General features: G+C 37.8%; 1 protein-coding gene across 3 annotated transcripts in view; it reads left to right on the top strand.

The window, feature by feature from the left end:
* Positions 1-18,388, top strand: part of CLCN3 (chloride voltage-gated channel 3) — a 73,381-nt gene that overhangs the window by 7,435 nt on the left and 47,558 nt on the right. For all 3 annotated transcript variants that reach the window (XM_080343537.1, XM_080343539.1, XM_080343538.1), the window contains exon 2: positions 8,482-8,657. In XM_080343537.1, coding sequence (XP_080199663.1) covers positions 8,498-8,657 — 160 coding nt within the window. In that variant the 5' untranslated portion in view covers positions 8,482-8,497. The remainder of the gene's footprint in view (positions 1-8,481; positions 8,658-18,388) is intronic.

An 18,388-nucleotide genomic window follows, 5' to 3' on the forward strand; every position in this document is an offset into this window, starting at 1 on the left:
TGTATTTTAGGCTTGCTCTGAAGTGGCAGCCACAGACACAATTGTTTACCATGACTTAGCTAAGCATCAGTACTTGTCTGTGAAGCTTAAGCTTTTGAGTTGTGTTTGGTTTTATATTTGGTTCGGGTTCATGCTAAGGAATTATGTTCTTAGCGCTTTTGTTTTGTTTTTTTCTCTTTAAATAATTAACTAAAACCCTCTTAAGAGACCTTACCACTCACGTAGCTGCTTATTGCTGTCCCTGTGTGGGAGACTACTCTTCAGCTCAGATAGCAGGGTTTTTTCTAATGTATCAATACATGAGGTTAGTTTAGTGAGTTTAAATCCAAGTTTTTAGCTAATCCCACTAGTTTTGATTGAAAGCAATTTAAAAGTGTTTATATTGGTAACCTGGTGAATGTGAAAGAAGCAATTCCATCATATAGGTGAATATCTTTATGCCAGGTGGTACAGACCTTCAGCTGTCACAGCTATGAGTAGCCGCGGCCTTAGTGGTTAAGACATTTTTACAGAGTGGAGATGAAGTACTTTTGAATAGTTCATACAAACTGAAGTCAATACCCTTAATGTTTGGAATCATATGACTAGAAGCATGAGTTCAGTATTCATCCTGTAATTAGGCTGGCAGCTTTTAGTTTTTTGGTTTTGTGTGAGGTTTTTTTTAAGCTGAGAAGGTTAAAAGTCCTATAAAAATGAATATTTTTTATTGATTCCACTTCTGTGAAGATCAGATATAGTGCTGATATTCTGTGTTGGTACGTATCATAAAAGTGAAAAAACTTTGCATGCTGTTATATTATATTCAGCTTTTATAACTAAGAGTGGTAAGATTCAGTAAATTCTAGAAAGTAGATATGAATACTGGGTGGGGGGTGGTGGTGGTGTTACAGTTTTAATGCTAAAATTATCTTCCTGCTTTACAAGTATAATCTTTTCATGTAGTTTTGTCTGTGTGTTTCTGTTATTGCCCTTGCTTTTTTTCTTGTTTAAAGAATATTTGAGTTTGTGTATCTTTCCTCCACAAACATTGATGTTATTTTGGAAGCAGCTGTGAATGAAACTAGACTAAAATTTACCTAGGTATATTTTGCAAGTTGACTTTGAATCTTTTGTTCCAAGAGAACATAATATATAAACTCAGAGGTTGCTTTTTTGTTTTTGTTTTTAACGCAAATAGCTTTCAGTTAACTGGCAGTGCTCCTTTGTGACTTTATTTTTCTAAATATGACCTAAAAATTGACCAAGATCCTTTTTCACTAAATGACTGCAATGAGAACAGTATTGTCCCTGAAATGAGTTCAAATTAGTTTCAGATGGGTTTTTTTGAATCCTCTAGAGAATGATCTTCTGTGTATTTATTTTTGCAAGGTTAGAATATGCATTCCCTAAATTGTTAAGAGTTTGGGTTCTTGAGTATCCTTAAGAATTTTTATGGTCCAAGCTGACTTGAGAAAGTTCGGGAAAGCTGCTATTGCGCTTGTCTTCCCCTCTGTATTTGAATTGAAGTGTAAGATTTTTTTTTTAGCATTTTTATGAAGAAAAAGTCTGCTAGTGATCAAAAAACCTGAAGTTCAGAAGATTAGTGATGTTCTCATCTCACTTAGCAATCTTCACATGACAGGCAAAATAAATAAATGGAGGTTAGATATGCTGGGTCTGCGATGAAAGTGAGAATGTAATTCTGATGCTGGTGAGACTAAAGATGGTAGAGTGGCCACAACATGGTCTTTTAAAAAACTGTTATAATAGTCTTATTTCTGAGCTCAAAATTTCTTTCTGAAGGGTAGGCTTATTTAAAAAATAAAAAAGATGACACTGTGTAATTTTAAAGTAACATCATATGAAAAGTTTGGAAGTAAGCGTTTAAAGCTGTTCTTGACCTCTTGCATTTTTTGGGCAATTGTTCTGACACATATCGCCATATGTGAGGTATATGATAATTTTAATTTAAGTGTGGGTGTGGGGAATGTTTCTGTCATATTATTTACCTGTTCTTAAGGTATATAGTAGTTGGATACTTTTTAAATAAGATGATGTATTTAGAATTTCTGTTTATAACAAAAAATGACTTTTGAAGGTTCTTACCAGTTAAAACCTTTAAAATCCTTTTTTTTTTTTTTTTTTTTAAATTTACAGCAAATGACTTTTCTATTCCCATCACTGCATTTCCTCTACTGTAGGACACATGTTTAGAGATTGTATTCTTAATTTTCATTTCATTTGCTTTTGTTCTGTGTCTGCATAGCATTTATCACTAGGTGCTGTGCTTTTGTAGGGTTTGCATGAATGTATGTGTGAGTTAGGGGACAGATGACTTCCTTTTAGCTCTTGTTAGTACTGAACAGAAAAATGGAATATTACACTGATTTTGGGGTTTATTGAGATTCTTAGTTTTGGAAAAAGCTTTTCTGTTAACAAGAATAATCATTGTTTTGTTTGTTTGTGGGCTCTTTTGTTTGATTGTTGGGGGGGGGGGGGGGGGGAGATAGGGGGTAGTGTGTGGTGTTGGGGTTTTTTTCCCCCCACTTCTTCCTCCACTAAATCAGATTTGGAATCTGGAAGAGTACTTTTAAGTTTTCACTCCACCTTCCTCCCAGGGAAACAAGAAACTTAAGATGCCTTTGTTTCCTGCCACCCCTTTGAGATAAAGAAAAGTGTTTTTATGGGACAGCAGAACACGTAGCAGAGATTTACAGGTTACTCAAATCGCCTGACAACAAATGTCCTGTAAATCAGACTTCTAACTGTCCTACTCTGTCTTCTCTAGGGACACTTCTCTGAGTTGAAAGTGGTTCCCTCAGCTGACTCGCTTCTCTGCTTGACCTTTTCTTTGTAGAGCTTGGAAGATAAGCAGGACATCTGATGTTTCAGAGTAGAAAAGTGCCTGAGGTACTAGACTGTGCAGAAAACTGCAATAGCCTTACGTGCTTTTTTCTATTAATAATGTAACTGTTTCTGTGCTGTTCTCCTATACCAATGTAGTTCCTGCCTGCACTGTATTTGATTAGATCTTTTACAATTCGATATACATACTTTTTACTTTCTTCTCCTCTCCCTAGTTGTAACAGGAAAGACATCCTGCTTTAGCTGTTTGTTCTTTGGTTTTGTTAAGACTTTTTGTTGGTGTTTTTGTTTTGTTGGGTTTTTTGGTGGTGGTTTAATTTTTTTAGTGTCAGAGGCTTCTATGTTAACCTGCTTTGTAGAAGAATTTTGATGGGTCAAGACATCCTGGAAATACCTTAGTAATGGAAGCGTGACGGGTTAGTTGCACCTTTATTGCTTTACAGTCTTTTCATAGAAGACTTGGGTGTGTGAGTTGAGTCACATTCCTTACCTGTTCCAAAAGCTCCGTGAATATTGCTTAGAATTTTGTTTCTACTTTATTTTATTCTTACCGTGCATTACTTCACTTTTTTCCAAAGATGATCTGAAGCATTTTTGAGTCTGCTTTCTGAGGTATCTGGACTGGCCTCTGGATCAAAACTGTAATGCTTTATAGAAATAAGTTAAATGAAATATCTGTAATGTTCTCAGTCCTTTGTAATAGCTCTGGGATTTTTACAGTAGTCTAGGTTGGAAAAAAAGTTTATTACTTAAATATTTACTATAACTAGGGTTTTTTGAGACTGTGGCATAAGATTGTTTGCTTTTTCAGATTGTTGGTTTTGGCTAGCATTAGGCCAGTACCTTTTTTCCCTGTTTGCAGTTTCTCTTGAGTAATACCCATCTTTCCCCACTTGCCTTTTAGTGCCCATTTGGATAGGGCAGGGAATCTGTGGAATGAATCTGACATTATAAAATGGCAAGTTGGCTGGTTCGTTCTCTCTTCACAACTCCATAAGCATTTGTGCCGGCTCTCTTGTATGACTGCACGCTTCCAGTATCCACAAAGGATAATCAGCACCAGCCTGGGTTAGGCATGGTACTAGTTCTTTTCTGTCTGTTGTAGAAAAAATGTTTTTCTGGCTATTCCTTGCTATCCCCAGCAACCTGTTTCTGAGGAGGAGTCTACTCATGGTGTCCAGATCACTCGATTTCCTTCGCTCAAGCGAGTCAGATCTCTTACTTGCTAACATTATTTTAAAGTTACATAAGCATACGTTCTTAAGTTGTCTTGAAAGATTAACACAGCTCAAGATAGTGCATCCCTAACTTTGTATCCTACTTTGTTAAACAAAACCTTTTCTAACAGAATTTAACAGAATTTACTACTTCTGTCTCCTTAATTTGTGTCTGTTAACGCTATAGAATCAGTTCCTTCTGAGCTCAAGTAATTGCCTTTGCTAGTTGTGTTTCTGCCTGTGGTTTACAAAATGTGTGTTCTCTTCAGGAGTCCTTGGAGCAGTGTGAATTTTGAGCTTGGAGGCCTGGGCTTTACATAGAATTAGTAGTACTTTTGGGGTCTAGATTTGCTACCTCTTTTTTGTTTTGATGTATTTACAAGCAACTTTTGGTGATTGCTAACTGAAAGGTGGTCGTTCTCTTGCTGCTTAATTGAAGAGCTAATAGACAAATTAGTGATTGATGTGCTCCCAAGAAGCAAAATTTTAGTCCCATATGAAGCTTATCGGACAGTTAGCATTCTCATGCTCTTATTCCCTGCATAAGGTAGTATCTGTAACACAGTGTTAGATACAAAGCAGTTAGGGTAGTTGAGTCTCTTTGAATGCAGAGGACTAATGTACAGTTCTTAAGAATCTTGATTAGGGTGCTTGTAATGAATGGTTTTGGTGTTACTACTTCTGCTTGGTTGTAGGAGAGGTCTGTCAAAAGTGGTACTTGTGCAGCAGGGGACATATAGTGTTTCAAAACAAGAAGGGTCAGCCTGTAGAATCCTGCCTGTGGTGTAACTGTGTGCGTGTGTGTGCCAAAGGAGTTGGCATGAGGGATGGCATCTGTGTGGAGATGGTGTGTGGTTTCTTTGCAATATGCTTGGTCTGGCTCTGAAGAGCCTGTTGGGGTTGTTTGTCAGTTACTAGTTGATTAAACTTTCCCTTGCATTGTAGACCACCAGGCTGAAAGCTTTTTCTCAGTTATTGGAAGATTTAATATCTATAATCCGCTGTTCTGACATTTCTCTAAAGTGATTAAAAAGACATCTTATTCTGAATAGCAGGTGTGTAGTAAGATTAACTGAAGCTGTGGAATTTAATAAAAAGAAACTTATTTTTTTAAAGAGACATTTACAGTATTTCAGCTTCATGCTGTAATAAATATTTCTGCTGTGGCCATTACAGGAAAATGTCTTTATTAGATGAAAAATCTGTATGTGGCTTTCAAACTTGGTACAATAATTTGAAGACTAAGCAGGTTTTAGCCATGCCCTCAGTATGCATCAAACATAACAAAAGTGAATGTTAATAACAGAATTTACTACTTCTGTCTCCTTAATTTGTGTCTGTTAACACTATAGAATCAGTTCCTTCTGAGCTCAAGTAATTGCCTTTGCTAGTTATGTTTCTGCCTGTGGTTTACAAAATGTGTATTCTCTTCAGGAGTCCTTGGAGCAGTGTGAATTTTGAGCTTGGAGGCCTGGGCTTTACATAGAATTAGTAGTACTTTTGGGGTCTAGATTTGCTACCTCTTTTTTGTTTTGATGTATTTACAAGCAACTTTTGGTGATTGCTAACTGAAAGGTGGTCGTTCTCTTGCTGCTTAATTTTCTCCTTTGTAATAAAGATTAGTACATAACTGAAAAAAATTAACTATTAAAAAAGTCAGATATACAACAGGAAGAGAACACAATAGACTAAAATTTACAATGTGCTGCAGGGAGGAGTTTCTGTTCTGTGCTCTTTGTCTTCTAGTGCTACTTTTATGGACAAGGCAGGAGACTTTTTTCCTTACTTGCAAACCTCGTCTGAATGTAGGAAAAATCAGACGAATGTAAAAGTAACAAAGATTTCACTCAAACAGGAGGCCAATTGACAGATGAGAGTCTAGAATATAATTTTTGGTGCATGTGGCAGGTGGAGGAAGGTGATGAATGATGCAATGAGTGGAAACACTTCTGGCAAGTCCCAATGTCTCATTTCAGCTGTGCTGTGTGGCTTCGGTTTATGATGGTATCCAGTTGGCACTGGCAGAGTGGTATTAACAGGACTTTCTATGAGCATAATAATGAAATAGTCAGGCTGTTTGTGATCAGACTTTTTTTTGGTGCATTTTCTTTGTAGGTACCATTTTATTTGGAATGTCAAAAATTACTGTGTTTGAGAAACTTAGTAGCAGTTGAACAGTTTAAAGTATAGCTTCTGAATAAATAGTAAATTGTGATCTGATTTATTTGGGGAAAAAATGAAGATGCTTTTATTGTTTCCAGATATAAGCAACTATATTTTCTAATATAGGATATGGTTCATAATATGGCACTATGAAATTTTTTTGTCTGTCCATTAGGAAGTTTTTTTCTGTTACTGTAAAATGGTAGAAGATCAAACAGAATTATCACATGAAGATGAATGGAAGAAATTTATTTGAAGAGAGAGTATGTTTCAAATTGTAAATATTCTAATTTTTTTTTTCTTTAAGGAAATGAGAATGAGTAAAGCCAAAGGGATCTGTCTTGCCTGATAGCAGATCTCTAGAGAAGAGTGTAAGAACAGAATAAGCATATGCACATCTCCAGAATGCTTTCCTAGCCTCTAGCATTTCCACCAGAGGTGTCATCCTTAATACCTTTTGATGTTCTTTTTTTCTTCTGTGAATTTGTCAGGCTACTTTATGAACCATTGCCTACTTCTGCAAAGTAGCAAAGAATTCCACCACTTCCCTACATGCAGTGTGAAGAATCAGCTCTTTATTCTCCCGTTGTCACCTAACTTCTTTCATTATGACATGCAAGGACTATTGAAAAACAGTGGATACTCTTAACTTTCTTCATGACCTTGTGATTCTGCTGATGTAGGTTATGTTGGCTTCTACATGAATCTTTTCCAGACTGAGGAGTCCCGGTCCATTTTGTTGCCCTGTAGAAGGAAAGCTGTTTTGTACTCCATCATCACTGTGATCTTAATGAAGTTCTATCTCTTAACTGATAATTCTTGTATTAGATTAATTTGGGGATTGTTATTGCATGCTGAGCTCATTCTTGTGACTTTTGTGAATGGTAGTAGTTGGGTCAGAGCCCATTGCTTTGTAAGGTAAGTTGGGTTGGTTCTGCTGCCCCTCACCATGTGATGCGATTCACATTGATCTGTATAGAGCCTTATCTCGTGTTATCACGTGGCTGCACAGTGCTGAGAGTTCCACCTGCAGCTACCTAGCAAACCTTGTTGCTTTGTTTTTCACCCCTTCCTCTAGCTAACTTATTTACAAGGTTGAGTCATTTGCCAATATAGGAAAGCTGTCTGTCTGGCGTCCACTCTTAGCTCTTGATACTGGGCAGCCACTGTGGCGGTACCTCACAAGGCTTGACAGCTGGCTAGAGGAGAGGGATCTGGAATGGAAGTCCTGTTACCTGTTTTTATTGCTGCCAGCTGGCTGGATGTTTACAGTCTATATAGCGTTGTAGAAGTTAAAGTGAATGGTTACAGAATTTGGAGATCAGCAGAGGAAAAAGGGTATAAGGAAAAGATTTGGAGGTGGTTTGGGGGGACAACTCCTTTATTGGAGGGAATGAAAAATTTCTTATTACTGAAAAAATGTATATTGGACTGTTGTATGTTAATAAGGAATGATGATCTTTGAGAAATGACAAACACAAGATTTTCTTTTGCTAAAGAAGAACATGGAACCAAGGTCTGATCATGTCCTCCCTCACACCCCAGTCACAAAGTTATTTTTGTGGATTTAACTCCACAAGGCAAAGGAGGACTCAGCCTGAGTCTGTGAAAACCTAACATGTTAGTGCACAAAAGCAGGTGTTGCTGACACCTCATTGTGTTTAAAAATAAAGTAAGAACCAAATAAAAGGCAGGTAGGTATGGGTTTTGAAAGCTTTATGTGGACATGAAGATTTTGGGCTGTTTTCAACTTTTATATTTTTGCTCTTCTGTGCAAAATAAGATGAACAGTTACGTTCAAGGGGCTACAACTTCAGCTTGCCATCTGTTTCACTGCAAGCAGGCATAGTACAAAGATAACATGACTAAAGAAACTAATTTTTTAACCTTAACGTTGGCTGGGTTTTGCACCAGCTCCATGGTGCAATGCACATGCTTACGCGTGGGGCATGCACATTCCAACCACCTGTACTGAGAGTGAAATACTTTCATGATGATAACATTGAACTAAGGGGAGGCCAAGGAAGGGGATGAGGAAGCATCATCCAGTTAAAGATCATTACAGATGTGTGCAAAATGTTCTATATATAAAATGTTCTGTATTACTGCTACATGTTTTGTAGTTTAGAGTATTGTGACCTTAATATTTTTCCCTGAAGCATGAAATATAGTTTTTATTTTGTTTGTTTTATTTGATGTAAACTTCTCAGTCTTTTGTGCATATTCAAATAGAAAATAACTCATTTTCTTTATATAGGTTATAAAGCAGCTAAATGGAGTCTGAGCAGTTGTTTCATAGAGGCTACTATCGAAACAGCTACAACAGTATAACTAGCGCAAGCAGCGATGAGGAGCTTTTAGATGGAGCAGGTGTAATTATGGACTTTCAGACCTCTGAAGATGACAATCTCTTGGATGGTGATGCATCAATTGGTAAGTTAATGTTAATTTCCACTTAAAAGTTTCTTGGTGGTGTATTTTTCTGGTTTTGTGGGGTTTTTTGTTTTAGGGTTTTCTGTGGAGGGTTGTTTAATAAACAAAACCAACCTTTTTTTCATAACCAGTTAATGTTTCTCTTTAGTTAATCTGCCTTTCAGAGGGATCCTTTAAACCTGAAAGCGGCTGGATGTTTTTCTGTGTGCTTGGCCAGCAGTTACATTATATGGGATGACTTCTGATACCAGGCAGATATTAACTTATTTCTGGCAGTTGGCAAGTTTGCTGTCAAATAAGGGAAGGCTGGCTATTCTGCAGCTACCTGGTCTGTCTTTGCTGCAGCAGGATTTTGGAAGTCTTACTGTCTTCAATATTTCTTTGAGGCAGAAATTAACAGTCTCTTTTTAATCATTACTGCTAGAGATAAATCTGTTTCTGCTTGATTCAGAGAGGCATAAACCTCCTAAGTAGGGGTGTTAGAAGTAACAAAAAACACCATATGATTTGAAATTTTGACTAGGTGAAATGTTGCAAAGAAAGCTTGTTATTGTGAGCACTGAGAAACACACTGAAGTAATACAAAAAAGAAAGAACTGGGAAGCTCTTCCTTCCTCGCATTTTTTAATTTATAAGCAGTTAATTGAGTGAAAGTGTTAAAATTCTCTTAGCAATGGTCAAAGAGGGGAGCAGAAGAAGGGAAAGTAATTTCTGCTTAAGATAGTAAACTTGATTAAATATATACTCTTGTCACTTCCTCTTAGTTTGTTTAAAATCAAAGTCAGTCTCATGGGTTTTCTTTTTTTACCATCCTTTCCTCCCCTGTTAACATTTAGTTGTCTTCTGTCCATGCAGAGTCTCTTCCTTCATGCATCTTCCCTTTGCCACACTTAGCAATTGGATGCTGGCATTCTACTAGATAGTTGTGTTGTATCATTATAAGCATCCTTCTCATCTGTATTCCTTCCATCTAATTACATCTGTCTTGAATGTGCAGTTATTTAACTCTTACACCAATGCAGGTGTGAAGAGCCAGGACACCTTCAATCTACGTGAAAATTCCTTCTGCAAAATTACTTGGAGAACACCAGCTTGATGAAGTCAAGCACTTGGTAGTTAGGAAATTATTAAATGAACAGCTGGCTTCCATGTGTAATATTTTTTTTTTCTGAATATCTGGCACTTTTAATAAAATGAGTGCCTTGCTTGTCCAATGTAGTATTTGCAACCTGCACTGAAAATCTGAAGCTACTCTGGTTATTGTTTGGATAAATCCTCGCCATCACTTCAAGCTTTACAGGGAAATAAGTTTGCAATAAAAGAAGTGGTTTACAGAGACAGCATTCTGCCTCTTACTTGTTGTGAAATTAGATGCATAAATTGAGTTTAAACAGATGAGTTCGTTGTTTTGTTTGCACTGCCAAAGGCAATGTTAATTGCTGCACGTGCCCACAGCCCCTCTCTTGTAATGCTGAAGCATTAGAATGTGCATTAGAACTTAAAACTAATGTATTTTCTTTCCTGGAGTTGAATTTTTTGCTAATGGTGTGTCTGCTTGCCACAATTCTGGTCACTTGGTAAGAAGCAGCAATGGTAATAACCACTACTATTTAAGTGAATGGTGATTTATGTGTCTCTATGCATGCAAAATATTTTCTTGTACAGTAAATCGTAGCAAATAGCAGTAGATCAAAATCTGGTGTAAATTTTCATTTCCAGGTGGTAAGAACGTACTTCCAAAGAAGTTATAAATAAACTTACATGCAGGAGGTGAACATCTGTGTTTCTTGTTCCTTAGGTCTCCAAATGCGTAAGGTGGTTTTTCTTGTGTGTTTTTAAGTCAGCAAATCTCATTGACAAGACCAAACAAGCACTTTTTTGCTGGACTGCATGTGCCCTTTTTGTAGTCCTTTGTAACTTAGCATCAACTGTTTGATTTGTTTTGTGTTATTGTTATTTAAAAACTGTTATCCTGACCTGTTTTTTTTGTGCTGAGTCTAAGTACAGCTGAATTCACCACATGGAATCTATTCTACTTCCTGAGGAAGGGCAGAACCATCCCAGGAGCTGGAAGATCCCTTGCTTCTCAACACTTGCAGGCCCTCCAGAGCATTTTGTGAATGCAGAGGCCTTAGATCTAGCTCTGTACTTGAGCTGGTGAACCCTGCCAAAATGGGGAGACCTATTTAAATATACAGTTTGTGTTGTAGGTCTGTAGGGCTGGAAGAATTTAGAAGCTTGGTTTCTTAGCAACATGAACAAAATGGCAATAATGTATCTGTACTCAGAGTGATGGTGGAAATAAAGTGGTTAAATTGAAAGCTGTATAGCTGTAGAATGTAAGCTTGAACTACAAATGAGCACAGAAATGATTTTATCCAATCTGGGTAAGTTGCCATGGACAATAGAGTGTTCATCATAATTGTGCAGCTTATGTAATGAAACATAAAATTACAAAGTTTTAAAAATCAGGACCATGCAGTGAGGAGAAAATGAAGGATCAGAAAATTTTTTTTCCTCCTTTTTTTGGCTAATGAAAACTGAACCATAAACTACATATGTATTATGCAGATAAAAAACTAACAATATGGAATTTCTAAAATAATTGTAGTCTTTTCCCTTCATTCAGAGGGCAGTAAGTTAATGGAAGAAGTCTGCTCATTTCAGTAGGCTTGATAAATCCCTTGGCTGTTGAGAACAGTGATTCTATAAAGCCGGCGTGGTGCAACCATTCACGTTACCACTCATACTTAAGCACTTAACCAGGGTGTACAAAGCCATTGAGGCTGTTATTCGATGGTGAATATGCCTTGTGTTGAAAGCATGTGAAAATTGGATTATATTGGAAAAGAATAGTAGTGATACATGGTATTTTTCTTATTTGGGAAAATCTTTTATATCATATGAGACTAAACAAGTGAATGTTAACTGGTACCTGTCTTCAGAAAGTCACCTAGAATATTAGGTGTCTTTAATAAATGGTTCACAGAATGTTAGGGATTGGAAGGGACCTCAAAAGATCATCTAGTCCAATCCCCCGGCCGGAGCAGGAACACCTAGATGAGGCTACACAGGAAGGCGTCCAGGTGGGTTTTGAATGTCTCCAGAGTAGGAGACTCCACAGCCCCCCTGGGCAGCCTGTTCCAGTGTTCTGATACCCTCACTGAGAAGAATTTTCTTAAGTGGAACCTCTTGTGTTCCAGTTTAAACCCATTACCCCTTGTCTACCATTGGCTGTCACCGAGAAGAGCCTAGCTTCATCCTCATGACACTCAGCCTTTATATATTTGTAGGCATTAATAAGGTCACCCCTCAGTCTCCTCCAAGCTAAAGAGACACAGCTCCCCCAGCCTTTCCTCATAAGGGAGATGCTCTGTTCCCTCAGTCATCTTTGTTGCCCTGCGCTGGACTCTCTCTAGCAGTTCCCTGTCCTTCTTGAGCTGAGGGGCCCAGAACTGGACACAATATTCCAGGTGTGGTCTCACCAGGGCAGAGTAGAGGGGAAGGAGAACCTCTCTTGACCTACTAACCACTCCCCTTCTAATACACCCCAGGATGCCACTGGCCTTCCTGGCCACAAGGGCACAGTGCTGGCTCATGGTCATTCTGCTGTCCACCAAGACCCCCAGGTCCCTTTCCCCTACACTGCTCTCTAACAGGTCATTCCCCAACTTATACTGGAATCTGGGGTTGTTCCTGCCCAGATGCAATACTCTACATTTGCCCTTGTTATATTTCATTAAATTTTTCCCTGCTCAACTCTCCAGCCTGTCCAGGTCTCGCTGGATGGCAGCACAGCCTTCTGGTGTGTCAGCCACTCTTCCCAGCTTGGTGTCATCAGCAAACTTGCTGATAGTACACTCTATTCCCTTGTCCAAATCATTGATGAATATATTGAATAATACAAGCCCCAGTACTGACCCTTGAGGCACTCCACTAGATACTGGCCTCCAACTAGTCTCTGCTCCGTTGACCACGACTCTCTGGCTTCTTCCCTTCAGCCAGTTCACAGTCCATCTCACTACCTGATCATCCAGACTGCACTCCCTCAGTTTAGCTGTAAGGATGCTATGGGAAAGTGTGTCAAATGCCTTACTGAAGTCAAGGTAGACCACATCCACCCTCCTGCCATTGTCCACCCACCTCGTTATGTCCTCAAAAAAGTCAGTGAGGTTGGTCAAGCACAGCTTCCCCTTGTTGAAGTTATGTTGACTGCCCCTAATGACCCCCTTATCCTTGATATGCCTTGAGATGGCACCAAGGATAGGCTGTCCCATCAATTTCTCAGGGATGGAGTCGAGGCTAACCGGTCTATAGTTAGCTGGGTCCTCCTTCCTGTCCTTTTTGAAGGCTGGAGTGACATTTGCCTTCCTCCAGTCCTCAGGCACCTCTCCCGTTTCCCATTGATAGACATTTGCCTTTTTAGTGTCACCTGATCTGCAATTTGGATGATTTTTGTGTATTTCTACATGGAGGATTAACCATTATGTTAAAAACAATGCAGTACGATGATCTTGTTTCTCTTTAACACTATCTGAGACCATGTATTTTACCTAATCCTTCACTGTGTCATCTAACAAGAATACAGAAACTGTGAAGATGTAGTATTACATAAATATGAATGTATAGTAATTATAGCATATATGTAGTATATAATATGTCTGTTATGCTGCCCAGTAGCTGTTTTCTTTGCATAAATTTTAGACTTTTAGTGATAGCATTATGGAAAACAAGTAGGTATAGTGAAATTGTAAATTCTTTGATTGTAGTGTGTTTTAACATGCTAAATAATTAAATTGCTATGCATGCGGAGGCTTGGATGGCTTGCACTAAAGCCCTGCCTAGAAGGGATACTGTCTGTCAACTTGGGTCAAAACTTGTTTTTGTTGCTTATCAAAACTAATTTCTTTGTAGTTCTGAAGTTAGTGGTTTTCCTTGATAAACTGCTGTGTAATGAGAATTACAGTGACATTATGCTGATAACAGAAGTATCTGCCTTTTTGTAGGGAGGATGTCTTAACTAGTGGTTGTACATGTAATGTACTTCAATGGATGCAATCTGCGGAGATAATTTTCATCATGACTTTCTGTATTTATTTTTAGACTGTATACTCTGTTTCTTGCAAGGTCAGTTTAAACACATTACGCTTACCATTGAGAAGCTATAAATTATTTAATAATGAAGTCATACAAGCTAATATATACTGCTTTAAATGTTATAGGAAGAGATCTATACTGTTTAGAGAATAGTTCATTGTTTTCCATCACTTCAATAGGGGAAAAAAAAGAATTATTTCTGAACAGAAGTGAAATCTCCTAAATTGAAATATATTATCAGATTCATATTTTAGCTGGAGAATGTGAATGAGAAGATGAAATGTCTGATCTATTATTTTTCTCTCAACATTGACTTGCCTTGCCTTGCCTGTCTCTGAAGTTTGAGAGAGACACAATTTCTGGCTACTGGCTGGGTTTGAAGGGTATAACAAGTCTCTTCCAAAGTTCAGACTTTCACCTTTTATGACCCAGGGTTAGCCAGCTAGCAAGGTGAAACGGAGAGGTCTCCATAATTGTACTCAGAATTGAGAGTTGTTTGTATGATGTAAGAGGGAACTGCATCAGTTTTCACTTTTTAATTTAAGTGCAGGGCAAGTTTAGCAGAAGCTAGATTTCTGTGATGTTGTCAGACTGCAAATTTTTCAAGGCACTGACTGAAATCAGATTATTAAACCTTATTTGCAGGAAAAATGCTTTGCAAACAAATGATCTCACTGGTGTTTACATCTCAAGGTACTTTGATCTGCCTGTGGGAGTCTGAGTCCTGAATGAGCTTCGTGTTCTTTTCAATAGTTATAGTGATTCCTGCTGCAGTTGAAGGAGCTTGGTTGCTTATATTGTGACTTCAGTGTGGAGACAGTTTACAGTCTGGCATATGGTGTTAACAGAAAATTGGCAAAAGTTAACCTTAATATGACAACCTGTAAACTGGTAATTCAAAAGCTGCTGCTACAGCCGCTACTATCTCCCCACAGTGATAGCAGCACCACTGAAAAAAAGAATATGCCAACAGGTCATGATGTAAAACACTGCAGCTCTCCTATACTGTCCTTACCCATGAGTTGGAGTCCTTTGCCTAAAGTGAGGCTAAAATGATTAATTTCCAACACCCTAAAGACCAATATCAAAAATGTGATACAGTAAACTAATGTTATGGCATTATTTGAGGAATAGAATGTAATTTTCAGCAAGTGCAGGTTCTTCTATACAATCCAGAAATTCATACCACATCAGAGGTTAATTGTTGAAGCAAGATCTAGACATAATAATGTTTTCCAACAACTTGTGAACGTCTTTTCACGTTTGCTTGTTTGTATTTAAATATCGCAGTTCATAAAGAAAAGAAAGAATGCAAAGAAAAGAATAAAATAACTTATTTGCTGCCTAAAGAACTCCAGTTCCTGTTATATTTTTTATGCGTGGAAGTTGCATTAACAGGTGTACTTCCTCATGTCCATGGCTGATATAAAGAAGGCTCTTCAGTGTCATTTTGCACCATTGGCATTGTTTGTGTTTTCTGTGAATGTGGTACAAAACTGACATGACTGAACAGTCCTTATGACAGTTTGACAAATCTCTTTCCTAAGTTACATACAACCTGTTTTCCAAGTTAGCAATATTTGCATTAAAGGGCTCATTGTTCTTCTTGTGGAGGGAATATATTTGCTTTCAAATTATGTCATACAAATTGAAGCATGAGATGACTTGCTGTGATTACAACAGCAAGCGTGAGGCACAGCTAGCTTATTGTGAGTAGTTATATTGTCAGTAACCGTTTATCATTTACTTTTTTCTTTTGGATTGTGGTTAGAATTGTAGACATTTTGCCTGTGCTCCATGCTACGAATGCAGGTGAACACAAGATATCTGACAGTACAGAACAACGTTTCTTTTTTTTTTTTCCTTATTAGTAATGCGTGAAGGTAATTTTATCCATCTATCTGGAACACAGGTTGTTGTACATTATGTTTACATGGATAACTGAGCTAATTAACAAAGTTCTTCCGTCAAGGATTTCAAACTTCTGGCAGAAAATGAAAAAATTGACTGGAAGATTCTTAGGTTAAGGTTCAAAAAAATGTTTTCTCTTTAGTTACTGGATGTCATTATTGAATGAATTGCAGGTGTTTGAAATTTCTTTTGCATCTTACATGTTTATCGTGACGGTGATTTTCTCGAACTCTGATCTGTTGTGTGTGTTTGTTTTGTTTTTTTTTTTGTTTTGTTTTGTTTGGTTTTTTTGTTGTTTTGGGTTTTTTGGTTTGTTTTTGTTTTTGTTTTTTTTAACGTAATTATTGTCCAAAATGAAAAATCACTTGATGTTGTTTTAGTTGAACAACCTGTAACAGTGTTTAGAGTGGTAGTCTGTGCCTTTAGAATTGGATTGGTGTGGCATGAGACTTCCTAAGGGATGGAAATTATGGCAGTGTGTGTGTGTATGTAAAGTTCTAGTAATGAATTTCTCACAGATGCCAAGGTCAGTTCTTTGAAGACTTGTTTATAGGATATGAGAATTGTATTGGTTTTAGAACTTAACCCTCCCTACAGTTCTTGAATAGTCTTGTCAGTTTTCTTTGCCGAAGTTGTATTTACAAAATTAGGTTTCATCATCTTCCAAAACACACAAGCATATGCATTTCTAGCCTGTTACGCTGGAAGAAGATAAATCATAATACTAGTAACTCATTCTTTCTGTCTTTCAGATATTATATAATCTTGTTTTCCTTCTGCAGCTCTGCTGAAGTGCTCACAGCACACTGGCTTTGTTAACAGATGCTGCTGAGGCAGTTATTTCTGACTTGACAGCCCGGTAGAGTGCTGTCAGATGTGTGTCCTCCTCCCAGGCATGCTCTATGAATAGTGTAAGGAGAAGGAATGAAAACAGGAAATGTGATGGCAGATATGCAGGAACAAGAGTCTGAAGCATGCAATAGTCTAATATGACCATAAAGTCTTTAAGTACTAAATAAATAATCATAATCACAACATTAATAATAATGTTTCATTTATTCACTTTGCCTTTGATTTGTTCTCTCAAGTCAGCCAAAGGAGGCAGATAGGATTTTAACCAAATCGGTGTCAGGCTGCACTCTTGCTTTCTAACTTTGAGAATATTCTTGCTTACCAGCTAAGAAGTAAATTTTAAAGTGAAAGCATTTCATCTGCTCGGAATGAACAGAAATCTTCTTCTGGAAGAGGATATTGTGATGTTCCTGAAATGCAAGAACAGCTTTATAGGGTGAAACCACAAATCCACACAGCTCAGCATCCTGTCTCTGACAAGAGTCAAAAGTCAGTGCCTACGGAAGTTCATCTGAGTACTTGTACAGTGGTTTTCAATGGCTGAGGGCCTCTCTCGGCTGAGTGGTAGGTTTTAGAGTTTTAGTCTTCATCAGTGGATTCCTTTTTCATGGTCCTTAGCACCCACACCATCCTTTGGGAAGCTCTAACAGCTTAGCTACGCTTTATGTGAAGAACCACTTCATTTATTGTGAACCTCAATCCAGGTATAAATACTGCTAAGAAGAGCTATAACTGCCAGTCTTGCCTAGGCTGACACTGGCCTATGCAGTAGCATAGACTGACACGTGGACTTCTTTGTCCCTCACCCTTGTACAGCATAAATGCTCTTTTTTTTTTTTCTTGATATTGCAGCTGTGAAAACTCTTTCTGCTGATACATAGGGGCTTAAGAGGTTATTATTAGCTTGTTGAAATGAAACTGCTGTTGGTACAAAAAGGTTTGCTATGAAACTAGGACAGGGTGACCTGAAACTAGGGTGTCTTGGTTGTCTTGCCCAATACACATACTCCGATAAGGCCTGTAATGCATTGGCCATATGAAGGTAGAAACTAATGGCGGTCAGCACATGGACAGCATGGTGCTGTAGCTGTGGAAGGCTTCTCAGTGGAGAAAGAGAAGAATCACGGTTTAAAAACCCAAGTTCCCCACCAAAAAGAACTGCATCAAAGCAGTAATTCAATTATAGCAAATCAGTTAGTAGGTAAATTTGTTAATCACTAGTGTGAGGTATCAAACTGTTTATAGCTTATGTTTTGCTATACCTGTATACAACGTATAGTCATTAACAAAAATTTCTTGTTGTCCTTGCCCTTGTCATTTGTTGTTTTCTTGATCCTGCAAACCAATAACTATCTTAAGAGCTCTTTCATTAGAATAGATGGCAAGAATTTTATTTCCATTGCTGCTTATTTCTTATTTCTGCTCAGTTGTCTCTTTTCCAGGTTAAGGACTTCTTGTTTGCTCAGTTGGGCCTTGCAGCTATCCCATGCTTTGAATCCTTTTTAGTGCCCCTTTCTGAACCTTTTCTGTTATCTGTAACTTACAGGAGGGAACAGAACTTCACATAGCATTTGGCATGTCATGGAAATACCATGTCATGAAGTAGCAAGTCTTATTTTGACCACTACTAAGTATTGAGCTCATAGTTTCATGGAATTCCAATATGCCTGGCGTAGAATAGTATTATGTATTAACAACATGCAAAATTGCTGTTGGCACTATGTTCACACAGTTTATGTATGTATGGAGAAGATGTAATATTCTTGAAGACAAGAAGTAAGCTTAATATATATATATGGCACATCTAGAGAGGAATACATGTTGGTGCTGTAATTTCATCCCAGTGTAAGTTGGAAATAGTGGCAAAAATA

The sequence above is a fragment of the Nesoenas mayeri genome (assembly GCF_963082525.1).
Source record: "Nesoenas mayeri genome assembly, chromosome: 4".
NCBI classification, from domain to species: domain Eukaryota; kingdom Metazoa; phylum Chordata; class Aves; order Columbiformes; family Columbidae; genus Nesoenas; species Nesoenas mayeri.